Here is a 15,238-nt window from a genome sequence, read left to right on the forward strand (position 1 = left end):
TGGTTCTACACTGCACTTTAACTTCTGCTTTAAAACAAACAAACAAAAACAAATTGCATTACTTTTTTGGGGAAAATACACCATTACTTACTAGAAAGCCAATTATTAAATACAAGTCCTATAATTTAACATAGAATGATTATCCAGATATTTTCAAAACCTCGAATTTTCTAATTACGATGCATAAGGAGTATGTTTTCTTTTCCTACCAGCTATCTTGCTGCTAGAAACAGATACCCATTCCTTGCAAGTTGCCATTTCCTTTCCCATTGCTTTAAAGGAAAATATTTTACAATCATATTTTAGTCAAATGATCAAAGGCATTTAAAAGCATCCTAGATGTTTTTCTACAGTGTTTCTATAGATGTCTACTCTTATAAGATGCTTGCAAATCATGCAATAGTTTTAGATATAATTCAATTACAGAACAACAGATGGACAAAATGTAAAAAGAATATGTACTTTGTGTAAAGACAGAAAGATAAATGAACCAATAATAAGAGATTGATGGTGGCACACAGGTTCCAAATGCCAAGCAAACATTAAATAGTATTCTGACTCAATAAGAAACTAGTAAACCACTTACAAGTTACCCTTTGCTAAGTTTTAGTCCTAATTATTTACCTTGTTTGGTAGAAAAACTTTAAGCATCATGGTTACAAAAGGTAATTGCTAGTTTGGTTCTAAAATAAAGAGGACAGCTGCTTTTGACTTAAATTCAGAAAGATAAGATTTTTAAAATATTTGCTGGCCTCCAATAAACTGCAACATGTAAGGACTCTATTAACATAAGTAGTTCTAGAAGTGGTTTTTCATCTCATGTTTCAAATGAGTACAGTGATTTAGAATCATGCTTACTTTTTTTAAGCTTTAAAGAAAAGTTTAAAAATATGATTCATATTTAAACTGAGATAATACATAAGTGAAAATAACTACTCTGTGTATTAAATACATATTAAATATAATTTCCTAAAATAACAAACCTAAAAATAATAGTGAAGAAACATATAACATTGTAAGGTTTTGTCTAAAGCTTCTTCAAGCTGTGTGATTCTTACCTTCAATCGGTAAGAAATATTTAAAACAGAGCAGACTTAAGATTTAATTTGGATAGGCACAGTAACCTTTTTTAACCTTTCTTAGGGAACACTGACCCCTAAAGGTTCTAAATTTAATTATGTTTCACAATATTCTAAGTTTAACTGGCATCCAGACCTCATTTTTACCTACATTACTGTAGGTATGTATACTTATGGCATACACGTTTATTCATAAATAATAGGTAAACTATTTCCAATGGATTGTTGTGTACTAAACCGTGTTTCTGCTAATAAAAATTGAATATAATCTCCAGAAATTTATTATACTATTCCAATTAATTCCTCATAAGAGATTTCTGACGCCATGCCTTTTTTCTTATATAAATCCAGTAAATAACAAATACTAAAAAGGGCTAAACAACCAATCACAACTCTTTCTGAAGATTAACTTTACATACGTACTTTGATTATGATCTTTCATTTTTTTCTTAAAAGAAAGAAAAAAAGGAACTTGCAAAACAAAGTTTTCTCTAAAGGGCAAAACATCATTTACTTCTTGAGAAGCCAGATGTTACTGACGCTCACTTGGCAACGCATGTTTATTCACTCACATATTGCTTCCATCAGCTTAAAATTTCATTCATTCAGGGTTGTTTTCTTAACTACTTAAAGAAACCTGGACACATTTTATAGATGTCTTCACCCATCCTACCTACCAACCTCAGCTTAACATTTTCCAAGCTATCTATAGTGACAAAAACAAAGAAAAATGTAAATTGTTATATCTGTTAACATTATCTACCTCATCAATTCTTTGACTTCAAATATTTCAGCAATGTTTCCACAGTAATGCTAGGAAAAGAATAACCATTTCAGCACTTCTTATAATAAAATGTGTAAGATGACACAAAGGCAAATCTGTGTAATACAAGTTTTTAATTAGCATGATTTCGTTAAAAAATAAGTAAAATAATATTAAACACAATAACTACTTACAAGAGTAGACTATACACATTAGTGTCAGAGAGTTTTGAAGCAACTTGGGCTTTATGATAAAACCCAGGGCCCTTGATATCAAGGAAATGACCATGTAGATTTTACTGTTTAAACATATCAGTTATCACAAAACTCCAAAGATATTACATTTACCTGTATAATTTTATTTCTCACTAATGTTTCATTAACGCCACTTTATATAAAGGAATGTCTTATTCCTATTTCCATTTAAAAAAAAAAAAAGCCTCTAAAAATGCATATTTTCTTAATGATGCTTCAGTCACATCTATTGTGGTCTGTGTTTCCTGCAAGCTATTCATGCATCCATAGCCCTAAAATCTTCCTTTTTATAAGTGTCCTAGAGCTTCAGCAGCTCCCTTCCTTTACATCTTTCCTGCTTATTCTACACTTAGGAGAATTTCCTCCACAGCCTCTAGCTCTTTAGATATATTAAAAATAATTCCTTTGTCTTCTTAAAAATCCTTTTGTCTATAATTTGCACAAAATGACTTTTCACAGCAATGTAACCTCTGAATAGGGAATGTAAGTAACAGGGGCATTATTATTTACTTCCTCTTTTCTTATTGTGTACATAAATTGAGTAAAAGTGCTTTGAGCTCTTCAAAATAAGAATGTTTGCTTACTTTCATAAATGAATAAAAACAGCTATAAAAATTAGTCCCCAGCTTCACATCAATGTATGCATATCACAAACGTGAACATAAAGAGAGTAGGTCAAAATTAAGTGCCAAAAGTCCATTCACTAAAACATGTAACTTTGCATCAAAAAACTTTAACTACCTTATTCAAATATTACATGCTATTACTTCATACACAATTCAATCAGTTACCTGGATTCTAAATTCATAATAAGCAGCCTAGTCACAAATAAGAAAAGTTACTAATGGTAGGCATAAACGACAACAAATTCATAACAGTAGGGAAATAAAAAGCAAATGCAGAAATCAAAAAAAGGCATTCTCAAAAAGCACAGCACCATTCTGTATCTGAAAAGAATGTGTAGCTACTAACTTATTTAGTACAATGATGATAGAATGATCCCCGCAAATGGCCTTTAACCTTCATAAAAGATACATATACGGTAAAAAAGGAGCCCTACTGGGGGAGGGAAAATCTAAAAAGAGCTACGTCTAATGTTTGATGATAATTATACTTCTTAAGTTATAAAATCAGATGAAGTAAAAACAATGTACATAAAGTTTAAGCTTTCAACTATATGTAATATTATATTCAGAATGATTAGCTTCCCAAGGAGTCCAGATTTGCAATATTTTACTGTAAGAGATCTCAAATAAAAACCTAACATTTTTTTAAACCTCTCTATGGCTATAGATAGATGCTGTGCCCTCTTATCTCTCTCTCTCTTTCAGGCCATCTCTCAGTCCGTGCTTCAAACTGTTCTGTCTCTGCCTGTGCATATCTCTACATATCTTTTTCTCTCTGTCTCTCTCCTTGTCTCTGCCTTGGAGTTCCTTTCTGTCACCATCTGTACATCTCTGCATGTCTCTGTCGCTCTGATTCTCTCTGGCCCCCTCACCCCATCTTTCTGTGGGTGTCTCTTTCTGGGTGTGTCTTCTGGTATGCACGTATTTCTACATGTGTCTCTCTGTGTGTGTCCTGGTCTGTTTCTCTGTGTCTCTTTCAACATGTATATGTCTATCTTTCTCTTTCTCTCTGTATATGCGTATATTTTCTACATCTCTGTTACTGTGTGTCTCTTGTCTCTGTGTGTCTTCTTCTGAGTGTGTCTGTGTGTCTGCCTATGCCTTTATCTCTCAGTGTCTCTTTTTTGTCTCTCGCTCTTTCTCATTATATGTCTGTCTCTTCTCACTGTTTCTTATTTTGATCTATATCTCTCTTTCTGAGTCTTGGTGTGCATGCGTTTTCTGTGTGTTATCTATACACGAGTGTCTTTCTTTGTGTCTCCCTACTCAGGTGAGTACCTCCCTTCCTGTGTGTCTCTCTCTTTCTGTTTGTTTCTTTCTCTGAAGGTACTTCTCCCTATGCATCTCTCTCTGTCATTCTCTCAATCTTTATCACTTGGTGTATATGTGTGTTTCTTTCTCTCTCCCTGTGTGTCTGTCTCCCTCTTTCTCTCTCAATATCTCTTCCTGTGTCTCTCTGTGTGCGTGTGTGCGTCTCTTTCTCTGTGCGTCTTTCTTTGTGGCTCTTTTGCAGAATGTGGGTCTCTTTGTGTCAGCCTCCTTCTTTGTGTGTGGGGTGCATGTGCGCGTGTGCTTGTCTGCTCTGTCTAATATACTGGTTAGAACAAACACACTTTATTCTGTGCCCTGAACTAGCACAACACCTGGGGTTTGATATTAATACCTTAAAAGTCCTTACCTTTTGACCAGTCCTCCATTTGTACTTCTGTTCTTGTTTGCTCTGGCAATGTCTCTGGTTTTTGCTCCAAGAGTTGAAGCTAAAATAAAGCCAACTCTAGATAAATAAACTTAAAACAATATATCAGAACACACCTACGCCTTACCTTTGTTTGACAGAGAATTTACAGGATAAATGGTTTTCTAAAACATTTATAATAGGACAATTAATGGTGTATTTCAAAAGGTAAAATTAAATTTTTTTTTTTCCCCTCAGAAAAAGGTTCTTTCCTTCACACTTACATTTTAGTAAATACAGTACAGGTTAAGCTTCTAGATATTTTTGCCTATTTTGGTAAAGAGAACCATATAATTTACTTAAGTCTTCTTCAACTGTGACTTCAACAATTTAAGAAAAATAAAATGTACAGTCTATTCATAAACTTTATATCAACAATTTCAAATTTATTTATTTGAATTTACAATGTATATTTTCATATAAATAGTTTATATTTGTAAAAGTAATTTAAGAATGCTATTCCAATTTTTAAAAAAAATTAAAGAGTATCATTAGCTGGTGGAATTGATATTTCTCTTGCATATTTGTTTTCATAACAAACATGACAAAAGCTATGCAACTTTTTCTGCATGCTTTTAAAGAGAATAAAATTAGATTTACCTCACAGCTAGAACTCTGCATTCTTTAAAAAGTCCTCAAATAAAGCTGTAGTAAGCTTCTCCTTTTCCAATTTTCTCTAAATATGTTGATCTGGAGTTGGCAATCTTTTTTCTAAGTTCCTCATTTACTTTTGGATTAGCTGAAAATATAGGAAGTTATTAATATCAAAGAAATATGTTCTAGTCAATGAAGCCATTTCCCTACATATTGCCCAAAAAGGTTAATAATAATTGCAGTCTTTTAATAAGAGATTCATATAGCAAGACATGTAGAAAATACAGTCTTTAATAACCTCTGGAGTATTTTAAAACATGTCTTACAGGTCTTAATGTGCTTAGTAATATACTATTTAAAACCATAATTTTATCCCTCTGCAATATACAGTCACTCTTCCTCATCATTTACCCAGCTAATGAATGCCAGCAATTAGTAAAATGTAATCCCATTGCACAATCATTTTAATGCTTTTAGCACTCAGAAAAGTAAACATCAAATTAATACTGCTCAAGCCATATCAGATCCTAGTTGGAAGCAAGCAATTATAGTTCAGCTCCTCAGGTGTAATTAAATGATTGGAATGATTTAGTTCCATAAATGCAAGTTAATTCATAAGCAAGCAACAAATATACTGGGAGTAATTACAAGAAACATTGACAGTCTAAGCAGGGCTAATTCTTTTAGGAGGCTGACATAGTAAAATGCTGCCCTCTGCTGGGCATATAAGCGAATATCTCAGAGCTGAGAAAAACCAACCCCGCCATAAACTTAACTTTTAAAAAGCCACCAGAAAAAAATTATAGCCAATCTATTACTTTGATTTCTTTCCTTACACACAAAAAAATTTAATGTATATATTATACTGTGCTAATGTCTACACACCCCGGTAATTAATGCTTTTTCCAATCAAACTCTGAATTTGAGTCCCAGAACATACCAGGCTATTTATTTCTCTCTGTCTAATGAAACTATTCATACATAACACTGACAGATTGCAAGTGAAACTTCTAGTACCAATATGGGCTGCCAAGCCAATGCCTATAATCTCTCATCGGTTAACCCTACGTGGACTGTTACAGATCATAACCAAACTATGCTTTTATAAGTACTAAAATTCACAAGAAAAATAATCTCTGGAAAACACAAAACAAAATATTATTGTGGCTATACATAGTGGTCTAAAATGGTTTTCAGTGAACTTCAATAATAAAAATTAAAACTAGAGCACTGGTATAATGCCATTATAACCATATTTTAAAACATAAAATTCATCTTGTTTTTACTTAAGCCATTTACAACTTTTTACTTTCTTAGGCTAAAATACAGAACAAATTTATTTGTATGCTACTCAGATAGTCCTTAACTAAACTTCTCATACTAAACTTTAAGAAGCTTATTTATTACACATCTGTTATGCTATAATCAGTAAGTCTGTGTCGACACATATATATTTGTATCACTAAACAATCAATCATCCCGTTGACTTTCTGCAAAATTGAATATATTCTCAAAGACTACCAATATCACAACAAATATTTAATTCTCCAATAAATGCAAGTGATACTTGCAGAGGATAATGTTTAACATTACCAATATTTTTGGAAAGGGCAGAAGCTTTACCTCCCTTCTAACATGCTTTCAAATGCATTAAAATAACGATATTCTAAGTCATATCCTATGCAAACTATACAAATAAATCAAAATATTTAAAAAAGTCTTGCCACTAAGTTTAAAATGTATATCACATTTGCTTTGCCCTTGATGTCACAGTCTTATTTTTCAATTCATATCTTGTACACTGTAAGTTAATTGCTTTTGGAAAGTACTTATTATTCATGTAAAAATTAATGTGCCAATGTGTTTAAATCCTCTTAAATGACCATTCATGCATCGTTCTTCTTTAAGTACCAGTGAAAGCTGTCAAAAGACATCAATGCAATATGATCTTAAAGAAAGTTCTAATAGAGATTTTTTTTGTGCTAACACAAGATTTTCGTATTCACCAACTTTACTTAAATTCCATTAATTTTTTAAGCTACTTTTAATAAATTCACCAAGTAAAACTTTTAGGCCCCAGAGTCTGTCATTTGTGTTCCAGCTGACATTATGAATATTAATAACAGTGTTATCCTGATTAAATAGGCTTCATATGAAATCCCTGTGAATCCTATAGCTCAGACATCTCATTTTTCCAACTCTTTATGAATTTGGATTCCGACATTAAACTGGAAAAATCTTAAAAAACAGATTTAATGGCACATTTGCATATTGTCAAGCAAAAATTAGATGTTCTAATGAACCAAATAACTACAATTTATACACCTACATATTGTGATATGTAGGTATATATATTTCTGTAAACATGCAACATATTTTACTCTTCTATTCATTTTAGGACAAAGGATTAATACTAATAAAATACTAATTCGTTTGCTTATACTCACCTTTCATATAACTTGTTTTAATCAAAAAATTATATGTCCACATTAAAACTAGTGGGATGATTTACAGTAGACATCAGACAAATGAGGCTTCTTAATCAAAATGCTAACTTTTACAACATAGATAAAATATAAGTTAATTGCTTTATCCTTATTAATGTATACCAGCTTCAAGTAGAAAAATAAAATTGATTTCCAACTAACGTTTGTTTATAAGTTGTCCTGGAAAAAAATACCCATGTTAAAGAAGAAAAAGAAAATATTTAATATAACAGATGGAACATAACATATTAGCATCTGTTAAATTAAAATCATTAAATTCCTAATCTCATTCCTCCGAGTTGTTTTTAATTCTCAAAGGAAATGAGTCTTATTATGTTGAAGAAAAAATGATAATGATAATTAACGAACTACTTACACCCTTCTCTCTATAGGTACATGGGAATCTGAATATATCTGCCAAAATTTCGTAACTTCACCCTATCAAAAAGGTAGATTGAAAAAATTTAAACAAACATCTCTAGGCTCTTAAATGTGACTTGACTAGTCTCCCAGTTTACTCAGCAGTAAAACACTTCACGAAACAAAATTTGTTCTTCAACCAGCCTAAAATTTCTAATCTGCCTAAAAAAATTATATGTGATTCTGACATTTATTCTTAAAATTAAATGCCTTTTTGCTAAGAATTCAAAAATGGGACTTTATACCCAAGACTTTTTAAAAATTATTTTAAATATGAGATGCCATTCCTACCTTCCTCTACAGAAGTCACATTATGGCAAAGGTTTTTGGTTGACTCTGGTTAATGGAATTTTTCCCCTTAATGTCTAGTTAGTTTAACCACAAATTTGTGTAAACTGAATCCAACAGTGTCAAGCTAGGAATCATTTATAGCACGGCCTCATATCCAATGGTAACTCTAAAAAACTCTGAATTTTGTATTTCCTAGATTGAGAAACGTTGACAATTTTTGCAAGGAAATGATTTCATTAATAGACCAAAAGAGAGTACTGTATTTCTGAGAGCCAAATATTTTATCACATAACTCAACATACAGAATATATGCATATGTTCTACTGCTGGATTTTCATCTTATTAGATAAAAGTCTCTGAAACATTCATAGTCCCTGGCACATCCACTCCCCAAAAGAATTCCTTTTCATTCACCGTGCCTCACACCACTCACTCCGTCCCAAGCTCCAGACAACCCAAGTTCCTCACAGCCAGGAAAAGCAAGAAGAGGTTTAGGGAGAAAGGTAAGGAGTAAAAGTGGCCCTGCACTACAGCTATCAAAATTTAAAATTGCATATACAATTTGATCCCTCAGTTCCACTACAAAAGTATTTAAAACATATTAATATTAAAATAAAGCATATTTTATGTACAAAGATACTCATTAAAGCAGTATTTATTTGTAAGAGAAACTACTGTTGCATATTGGACTTCTTTCTGTTCATCGAACTTACCAAACTTTTTTTTTTTTGCCTCAGAGCTTTTATAAACTTACTATTCCCTCTGCCTGGAATCCTCTTCTCTAGAGCTCTAAACCAGTTTTCTCATCATGTAGGCCTTGCTCAAAAGTCACCTCTTCAAAAAGGTTTTGCCTGCCCATCCTATAAAAGTAGAAACTCCTCTCTCATCACATTACCTATGCTACTGCCTTCATGAAACTAATTTGTTTGGGGTTTATTTCATTGTTTTCAATATACCTCAGCCAACTATGTACATGAAAGTTACATGCAAGCAGGGCCCTTGATTTTCTCCTTTATTTGTATCCTTCGAAGGGTGTTTGGCATACAGTAAAAACTCAGTATATATTTGTTGGACAGACAGGTAACAGACAGATAACTTGCAGAAAAACAGACCTAACATAAATGTTCATAAACAGAAAACGTAAAATAAAAAATAAAACTGGTAAAATAAAATTTAAAAAACTGGTAAAATAAAACGAATGCAAGAGATATGCACTTTGTGTGGTGGAAGATCCTTTCAACAAGTATTTGTTATGTAAGCATCTATATACTGATTCAGGTACTATCATAGGATTTAGATATAAAACGGTGAATAAGACAAATAAATTTCCTACCCAAAATATGTTTTTAGCCAAAGCAATATAGGCACAGAACACGAATAAAATAAAAACAGGAAAAAAAATGTAAAATTATACTTACATGTGCATACATGCTTGAACAGGCATAGCACTTTAATCGAGAATGATACCTAGGAAACTATTACTTCTGGTTACTATGAAGAAACAGCCTAAGAGTTCAGCTGGAGAGATTGAGAGAATGAAAGAAAGAAGTATTTCTATTTCATTTTATATCTATCTGTATAATTTGACTTTTTTTTAAACCATGTGTATGTATTATTTTCAACTTAATAATTACATATTTATTAACTTTGGAATTGAACAGGAAGCTCTGAAGGAAGCCAAATTACACCTGAGAGATCCAAAAGGAAGTAATCTTAACACCCTTCAAACTTTGAAAAAATGATTATTGCCTAATTAACCTTTTATAGTTATTCTTTGTTATGGTTGTTTGCTTGCTTGCTTGGTTTAAGTACAGTGAAAAGTTCAAATTAAACTAATATACGGCAGAAACTTTTTGGAATAGAAACACTTAAAATGAATGAGTTTTCTGATAATTAAGCAAATATTTCTTAAAAGAATCACATTTCTTTGTTCAAGTAGGGACTATTTACAATGGTCTTAGTGTTCAGGATTCTAAAGTTTAAAAGTTTATAATAAGTTGTTCTATATATTATGACTATTATGTTTGTCACAGATAGTTGTTCCCCTGTGTTATATGCTTTCGTAATCAACAACTCACTATATAGAAAAAGATGACTTACTTCCCATCACTGAAACTCACAGAAGGACATCAACTTCAGAAGAAACACTTGGTGTTTAAAATACATGGCTTTTACATTTTCAAAACTTGGACGACAAAACAATATACCACTTGGAATACTGCAATAGTTTTCAGTGCTAGTTACAAATGACACTGAGAATGAATATGGCATCGCATAGCCTACTAATGTTTTTAACAAGTAAAACTTTAAAACTAGTATCATTTTCAGCGAGTTAACCAAATACAAGATTTTCTCAAATGTCCTGAAACGTTTTGCCCTAGGCCAACCTAAACCAAATCACTTGATCTAGCACAGAACAGAATATAAAAACAAAGTCAGCTTATAGAATAGTTTCTCCAGGGAACAAACAGCCTGTTTTCTTAAGATTCATATGGGTGCCAAGTTCTGATGCAATGACACACTCCTTCACACAAAGGCTTGAATTTCCACACAACCAATCGAAGTTCTTGGCAAATCACAGGTAAAAAAAGTATTAGACCAAGTTAAATTGATGTATAATTGCAGCTGGTATGAGTGGTCACTTGAAATCAAATCAAACAACAGCTATTAGAGAATGTTTTTTCTAAAAGCAAGTAAAACTAATCATATATGGTATTCATTATACATTATAATGCTTACTAACAGATTTCATCAAAAAGCATATGAGAATCAATATACTCTAATAACAAGTTATACTTTTGCATTTTGAACACCCAATAGCAATTCATACATTGCATAATTAACACAATGTCCATCTACGCAATTTGCTAAAATTACAGCACCTATTTATTCCCAATGGACAGTGCTGCATGCAAACTATGAATTTTACTTTCTTAAATGTAATGTTAAAGACAAATTCTAGGTTGCAAAATATAATTACTAGAAACAAAATCTTTAAAGAGTGAAATAAATGTTAGGCCTACAGTTCCCATTTATTGTACAATATAAAGAAAGTCAGAGCCATCAGCCTGTCATCTGAGGAACTACAAAAGCTCACATAATTTCTTGAGAGTCATTCTTAATAAATGTTTTCATTAATGAAAAGTATTTAATAAAAATATGGTCCTAAAATAAATATTCTGTTGTTAAGGTAGAATAAAAAGTACAGTATGAAAAAAGAGAATATTAGAAGCCAAAATACACAAGATGTGATCAAACAATACAGTGAATGTTTAAATAAAAAAATGTATTACAGTGAAAGGCACATTGCCATTAATCCCCCTCAAAATACTCTACCTTGCTTCAAATACACTTATCCCATCATTCTTGCCACTTTCTGAAGCAGTTCTGGAAGTCCTCTTTCGTGAATGTCTTTAGTTGCGCTGTTGTGGCTGCCTCGATGTTCTGAATCATTTTGACTCTGGGGAAGGGCCAGAAATTGCACAGTTCCAGATCTGGTAAATAAGGTAGATGAGGACACACCATAATTTTTTTTTTTTGGTGGTATGCAGATTGTTGGTTTTTTTTTTTAATTAGTTTCAGGTGTACAAAACAATGTAATAGTTAGACATTTATCATTTACACCCATCATAAAGTGATAACCCTCCGCCCCCAATCTACTATCCTTCTGACATCGCATAATGTTTTTATTTGACAGAAATTGCCACATACCAGAAGCGATGCGTGACACAGAGCATTGTGGATGATGATTTAGGAGACACTTTAAAACACACCTTCTCTCAACCGTAGCTCACACCCGACTGACACCACCAAACAAGTTAAACCTTGTCACACACTGTTACTAAGGTTTGACATGCCGCTTTCCATATTGAGGATCCCTGCCTTTCTGTTGGATGGTGCTTGGCACCAGCATTCACCGTATTTGTTGATTACAACAGAAAGGCGCCATGTCACACATTGCTTCCGGTACAGCAATTTCTGTGAAATAAAAACATTACAGTGTGTCCTCATCCACCTTATTCATGGGATCTGGCACCTTGCGACATCTGGCTCCTCCCCAAAGTCAAAATGACCATGAAAGGTAAATGTTCTGAATCAATTCAGGACATCGAGGCAGCCACGACAGCGCAACTAAAGATACTGGCAAGAAAGTGGCAAGAACAACAGGATAAGTGTGTTCGAAGTGAGATGGAGTATTTTGAGGGGGATTAATGTAATAATTTTTATTCAAACATTCACCATATTGTTTGATCACACCTCGTATACAGACATTTCCTTCAATAAACAATTTTATTTTTCTTGCATTGAAAATTATAAGATTATTTCAACTATAAATTATATGTAAGTATTGTACTATTTCTTTTGTTCATCACACTAGGAAGAATTTTTTAGGACCTAGAAGCATGTGTTCACTACAAATCTGTTTCAGAAAAAACATTTTAAAAAGAAATCTCAAAATAGCAAATCAACTAAGTTAAAAATATCACTTACAAAATTAGTAGTAATACAACTGTATAGTTTTCCAAAGTATTAAATAAATTAAGCAATGTGTGTTGTTAATTTTTAAAGACATTTTCCAAAAAACACTGATCTTTCATTTTAAAAAATAAGAATTTTACTTTCCAGAAAATTGCATCGCTATAATGTGTTGATTTTGTATATTATAATCACGTTCACTGCAAAATGGCTATATGAATAACTTGACATTTTACAATACCAGTTGTGTAAGAAAACCTTTTGTAAACTGCAACGAAAATGAAGAGGAACAAAAACTGAACCTTGTGCTGACATAAGTATTAAAACTTAAAAAAAGAGCAGTCAAACATTGTAAGCCTCCTGGCGGAAGTGTGTGACACTAACTAATAAATATTATCCTCCAGGTGGGAGTGAGGGATAGAGAATTAGGGGGAGGGGAGCAGGATTCACAGGGCATACAGAATATGGGGGTGGAGATGAAATAAGATTAACATGAGCCATGAAGAATTATTGTTGAAGCTTGGTAATGAGTACATAATGGTTCATTATTCTTTCTCTACTCTTGAATGTTTGTAATTTTCCATAATAAATAGTCTCAAATATATATTGTAAAAAAAGAGCATATACAGCATTATTTACCTTCTAGCAAAATCATCAAGTAATCTTTCACAGAACCAGCAATAAGTATTCCATTTTACAATCTCATGTCAGACACACACACACTATATCATGCAACAAATATTGTACATCTTTCACAAATATATACATACACACACTCCTCACATGGATTCTACATTACATGTCATTTAGAGAAAAGCCTACAAATTTCATCTTGGTATGTAGGAATTGAAAAGAAAATATCAGCTGAGGGTTATGTACTTTATTTATTAAAATGCTTTGGAATTATTCTCTGACCTTAAATTTGACAACTTCCTTAAGCTAAGACCTTATGTTACCAATGATCTAGTGCATATGGGAAATAGGGTTAGGTACACTGTCACCTTTAGCAAACATTTTCCTCACCAAGCTACGTAAAGACCATCTGCTACACCATGAAGCAACATCCTAGTTAGTTAATGCTACCCACTTGCAATGTAAATAACCAAGTTTATCATTTGTTGGAGTCGTAACTGCATGAATCATTCTGTTTGATGAAAACAAAAAAGCAATGAAATCAAGATCTAAATAAATGGAGAGGCATACCATGTTCATAAAGGAAGATTCAAAATAGTAAATATATTGATTACTCCCCCAAATTAATCGATATAATTAATGCAATACCAATTACAATCACAGCAGGATACTTTATAGATATAGACAAAGTGGTTCTCAGAATTAAATGAAACCTCAAAAGCATGAGAATTGCTAAAACAAAGGTGGAAAAAGCACACTATCCAACTTAATGTTTACTATAAAGCTACGGTAATCATGACAGCATGGTACTGGAAAAGTAAAAGACACCTAAGTCAAAGAAACAAATTAGGGAGTCCAGAAATAAACCCAAATAAATATGGCCATTTGAGCTCTACCAAAGGTGCAAAAACAATTCAATGAAGAAAGGCTAGTTTTACAACAAATACTGTTGGAACACCCACATGTTAAAAAAAAAAAAAAGAATTAATCAGGGACTGAACTTTACACCACATATAAAGATTAATTAAAATGGGTCAGAGATCTAAATGAAAAGAAACAAATCTATAAAAATTTTAGAAGACATATTAGATAAAATACTTTCTTATATGCCAGCAAATTTGTATTTGAAATGAGGCATAAATCTAACAAAATATGAACAAGATCTACTATATGAGGAAAATTGCAAATCTCTGATAAAAAACAAATCAAAGATCTACATAAATGGAGAGATATTACATGTACATGGAAAGCAAGACTTAATATTGTCAAGATATCAGTTCTTCCTAACTTGATCTGTAGATTCAGTGCAATCCCAATCAAAACCCAAGCAAGTTCTTTGTGGATATGGACACACTAGTTCTAACATTAATGTGGGGAGACAAAAGACCCAGACTAGCTAACACAATACTGAAGGAGAAGAACAAAGTCAGAAGATTGACACTACCCAACTTCAAGACTTACTATAAAGCTATTGTAATCAAGACACTGTGGAATTAGTGAGTGAATAGACAATTGGTCAATGGAACAGAATAGAGAGCCCAGAAATAGACCCACACAAATAGACCCACACAAATAGAGTCAAGTGATCTTTGACAAAGGAACAAAGGCAATTCAATAGAAAAAGGATAGTCTTTTCAACACACGGTGCTAGAACAACTGGACATCCACATGCAAAAAATAAATCTATGCACAAATTGTACACCTTTTACAAACATTGACTCAAAATGGATCACTGACCTAAATGTAAAACACACAGTGATAAAACTAGAATATTTCACATACACGAAAAGCTAAGTGATCTTGGGTTTGGCGATGACTTTTTAGATACATCAAAAAGCACAATCCATGAAACAAACAACTGGTAAGCTGGACTTCATTAAA

The 15,238-nt window shown here is 32.4% G+C and overlaps 1 protein-coding gene across 12 annotated transcripts in view; it reads right to left on the reverse strand.

The window, feature by feature from the left end:
- Positions 1 to 15,238, reverse strand: part of MIPOL1 (mirror-image polydactyly 1) — a 253,677-nt gene that overhangs the window by 204,698 nt on the left and 33,741 nt on the right. For 11 of the 12 annotated variants that reach the window (XM_074328163.2, XM_019749153.3, XM_074328162.2 and 8 more), the window contains 2 exons: positions 5,058 to 5,196; positions 4,401 to 4,479 (listed from right to left, as the gene is read on the reverse strand). In XM_074328163.2, the coding sequence (XP_074184264.2) occupies positions 4,401 to 4,479; positions 5,058 to 5,078 (100 nt within the window). In that variant the 5' untranslated portion in view covers positions 5,079 to 5,196. Of the gene's footprint in view, positions 1 to 4,400; positions 4,480 to 5,057; positions 5,197 to 9,666; positions 9,797 to 15,238 lie in introns of those variants that run through there. The other variant, XM_019749151.3, reaches the window with a different exon arrangement.

This window comes from Rhinolophus sinicus, chromosome 3 (assembly GCF_057876585.1).
Source record: "Rhinolophus sinicus isolate RSI-liver-muscle chromosome 3, RSI-T2T, whole genome shotgun sequence".
Lineage (NCBI taxonomy): Eukaryota > Metazoa > Chordata > Mammalia > Chiroptera > Rhinolophidae > Rhinolophus > Rhinolophus sinicus.